Here is a 3,404-nt window from a genome sequence, read left to right on the forward strand (position 1 = left end):
CTGGCCGCCGCCGCCACCCATGCCGGGTGGGCCCCCTCCGCCACGGCCCCGCCCGCGCATGCCCCTCTGTGGGCCACGTCCACCACCACCTCGGAACTTGCCACTGCCGCCACGACCACCACTGCCTCTGGACCGCAGTCCTCCTCTGCCTCGGAAGCGACTGAAGAGAAAGAGAAAAGAAAGACAATATATATATATATACATATATATACTCTACACATCAGTGGCTGGAAGTAAATCATTTATGTTATTACAATTTAAAAAAAAATATAAATAAACCATTAATTTTAAATAATTATAAGAGTCATATCATTGAAATAAATTATTATTATTATTATTATTCCGATTATTTAGGTATCAAATTCATAATATCATTTACAGTGCCAGAAAAATGCTTAGCAACATTTTCACTTTATATTCTGAGTTCAAATTCTGCCATGGTTGACTTTACCTTTCATGGGTTAATAAAACAAGTATCACTCAAGTACATGGAGGGAGTGATATAATCAACTTGACTTTCTCCCACCAAAGATTGCTGGCCATGAGCCAAAATTTGAGACCATTATTAATATTATTATCATTATTATTATTATTATTATTGTTCAGTAGTTTTATTTTTATAACGTGCTTTCACTTCACTACCGAGCGCAACTCTGTGCGCCTTGGGTATGTGCTGTGGTTTGCTGTGGTGCTCTTATGTTTACTGTATTGAAAGTGTTTTGCGTAGAATGTAGTGCAATTTTCTGTATGTTATATATATTTGTAAGTCCTGCTATTTTTGTTATGTATTTGTCTGAATATTTTTTTATTATACCTAAGGCACCTACTATGATAGCAATTGTTTCTGTTTTTAGACTCCACATTCGAGTTAATTCTATTTCCAGGTCTTTGTATTTCGAAAGTTTCTCCATTTCTTTTAGAGAAACGTTGTCATCTGCTGGTATTGATACATCAATTAGAAAGCATTTTTATTACTATTATTATTACTAAGTGAGAAAGCAGTGCTTGCCATCAAAGTGACAGTGGGGTACAAGTATATGAAGCCTAATAAACCCACCATGACTGTCTGATAAAGGTACAACAGGTGACTGCATCACAACCATATGTGATCACCATGGTGATCTCATATCAAAATAACGAGCGCATGACCTTGCAGGTGGGGTTCAGTCAGAATTTCTTTTCTGGTTGAGTGGCCCATCCTGCTCAAAAGGTCCCTGAATAAGGGTTGTCTAAGGTTGATGAATGAAACACCCACGTTTCCAGAGGTGAATTATTCAGTTTCTGTCTACAAAATCCACTCGCAAGGCTTTAGTCGGCCCAAGGCTACAGTAGAGACACTTGCTCAAGGTACTGTGCAGTGGGACTGAACTCTGAACCATGTGTCTGGGAAGCAAGCTTCTTACCACACAGACACACCAAGAATAAATTTACGTTAAGGAGTGAGACATACAATTTCCAGTTATTCAAATAGCCCCATGGTCCCAGCAGACAAAATGGAAAAGGTGTGACCCCACAGAATGGCAATGGGGACGTGCTGGAACAGCCACTCTCACTCATAGGGGTCACACTTGCAGATAGTCCATCCATTATCGTTATTTTAACGGTTTCTGATTCAGGTATGATGAGTTCAGCAATTATGAAGGGGGTGGGGGGTGTTAGTATTGATGACATTGATCCATGTACTTGATTGACACATTTTATCAACCCTCTGGGGGTGAAGGACAACGTTCACCCCAGTAGGATTTGAGCCCAGAATGTAAGTAATATCAACAACAATAATAACAACTTTACTTTTTTACATAAATAAAAACATGGTGTAACAAAATTTTAATTTTCGTTTTTTGTCTTTGGTCAATACCACAATTTTGCTTGTCTTTGGTCAATAATTGTCATTTTCTTTTTTGCTTCTATTTAGAAATTGAAGGAAATGACTATTATTCCCTCCAAACTTTGCTTTTGTCACTTGGATGTCAATGTTTTGAAACTGACCTACTATTCCATTACATTTCAGATAGATTCAGCACTGGTTTGCTCAAGCAGAAATATCATTGTAGCAAATATTCTGCTCAGTACAACAGATTTGCTTGTCAGCTGCTTGGCTTTAACGACTCGAGCATGTCCTTCAGTGGCTGACGATATGTGCATCTCTGATCATGAGCAGGAGTAGTGGAGGAAGCATCATAGCCATGTGTTGAGAGGGATTCTTTGGGGTTTGAATAAATGTAACAAAGGCAAAGTTTGAAGGAAATATTAGTTGTTTTCCATACCTTCTTGGGGTAAAGCAAGAAGGAAATAACAGTTGCTACCCAAGGAAACAAAATCATGTTATATATTATAATTAGTTCTTTTAGGGTTTCCACAGAGATAATTGTAATGGAAACAACAGCAACAACGAAATAAAAAACAACAGAGAAAAGAAGACACAGAGATTTGAGCAGAATGGAGGCAGATTTAGAGAAGATGGCAGCAGGTTTAAATCAAGAAACCTTGGAGCAAATGCAAGCATTTTTCTTTCTTTGTTTTTCAATTGAAACCCTATTCAACTCTCTATTCAATGTGCATACACATACGCACACACAGACATGCAGATATATATATATATATGTGTGTGTGTGTGTGTGTGTATACGGGGTGCAGTGAATATATTGTCGTCTAAATTACGGAAAAATGAAAATAACACTGACATCTCATTTTAACAGATATATTAACCGAAATTATCTAAAAAATATCTTGAAGGAGTGGCTGTGTGGTAAGTAGCTTGCTTACCAACCACATGGTTCGAGGTTCAGTCCCACTGCGTGGCACCTTTGGCAAGTATCTTCCACCATAGCCTTGTGAGTGGATTTGGTAGATGGAAACTGAAAGCCCGTCGTATATATGTATGTATAAATGTATGTATGTATATATATATATATATATATATATATACGCTGATGACACAAAACTATCTCAGGCAATAAAGAATCCTGATGATATTGTAAGCCTGCAGAATGACCTAAATGCAATATACAAGTGGGCAGAGCAAAATAAATTGCAGTTCAATGCAAAAAAATTTCAAGTACTGCGCTACAATGCCACAAGTGCCTCCCAACTGGCATACACAGGGCCTGGAGGTACTGCAATCCCAGAACCACAAACAGTGAGAGATCTGGGCATCAACATGTGTAGTGATGCATCATTTCACATGCACATTATGACTGGGTCCTCAAGCAGCTACTTGACCATTCAAATGTTGATGTGATATATCTCGACTTTGCAAAAGCCTTTGACAAAGTTGATCATGGCTTGATATGTCACAAGCTGCGAAACCTTGGCATAGCTGGTAAATTAGGAGAGTGGCTGCATGACTTCCTGAATGGTAGAAGTCAGACAGTTGCAGCCAATGGAGAACTATCTAGGGAAAC

General features: G+C 38.6%; 1 protein-coding gene across 1 annotated transcript in view; it reads right to left on the reverse strand.

Moving 5' to 3' along the window:
- LOC106870582 (chromatin target of PRMT1 protein) overlaps positions 1-3,404 on the reverse strand; it is a 42,348-nt gene that overhangs the window by 4,226 nt on the left and 34,718 nt on the right. Inside the window, exon 6 of the mRNA XM_052977722.1 lies at positions 6-160. Coding sequence (XP_052833682.1) covers positions 6-160 — 155 coding nt within the window. The remainder of the gene's footprint in view (positions 1-5; positions 161-3,404) is intronic.

Source organism: Octopus bimaculoides, chromosome 28, assembly GCF_001194135.2.
Source record: "Octopus bimaculoides isolate UCB-OBI-ISO-001 chromosome 28, ASM119413v2, whole genome shotgun sequence".
In the NCBI taxonomy this organism is placed as follows: Eukaryota; Metazoa; Mollusca; class Cephalopoda; order Octopoda; family Octopodidae; genus Octopus; species Octopus bimaculoides.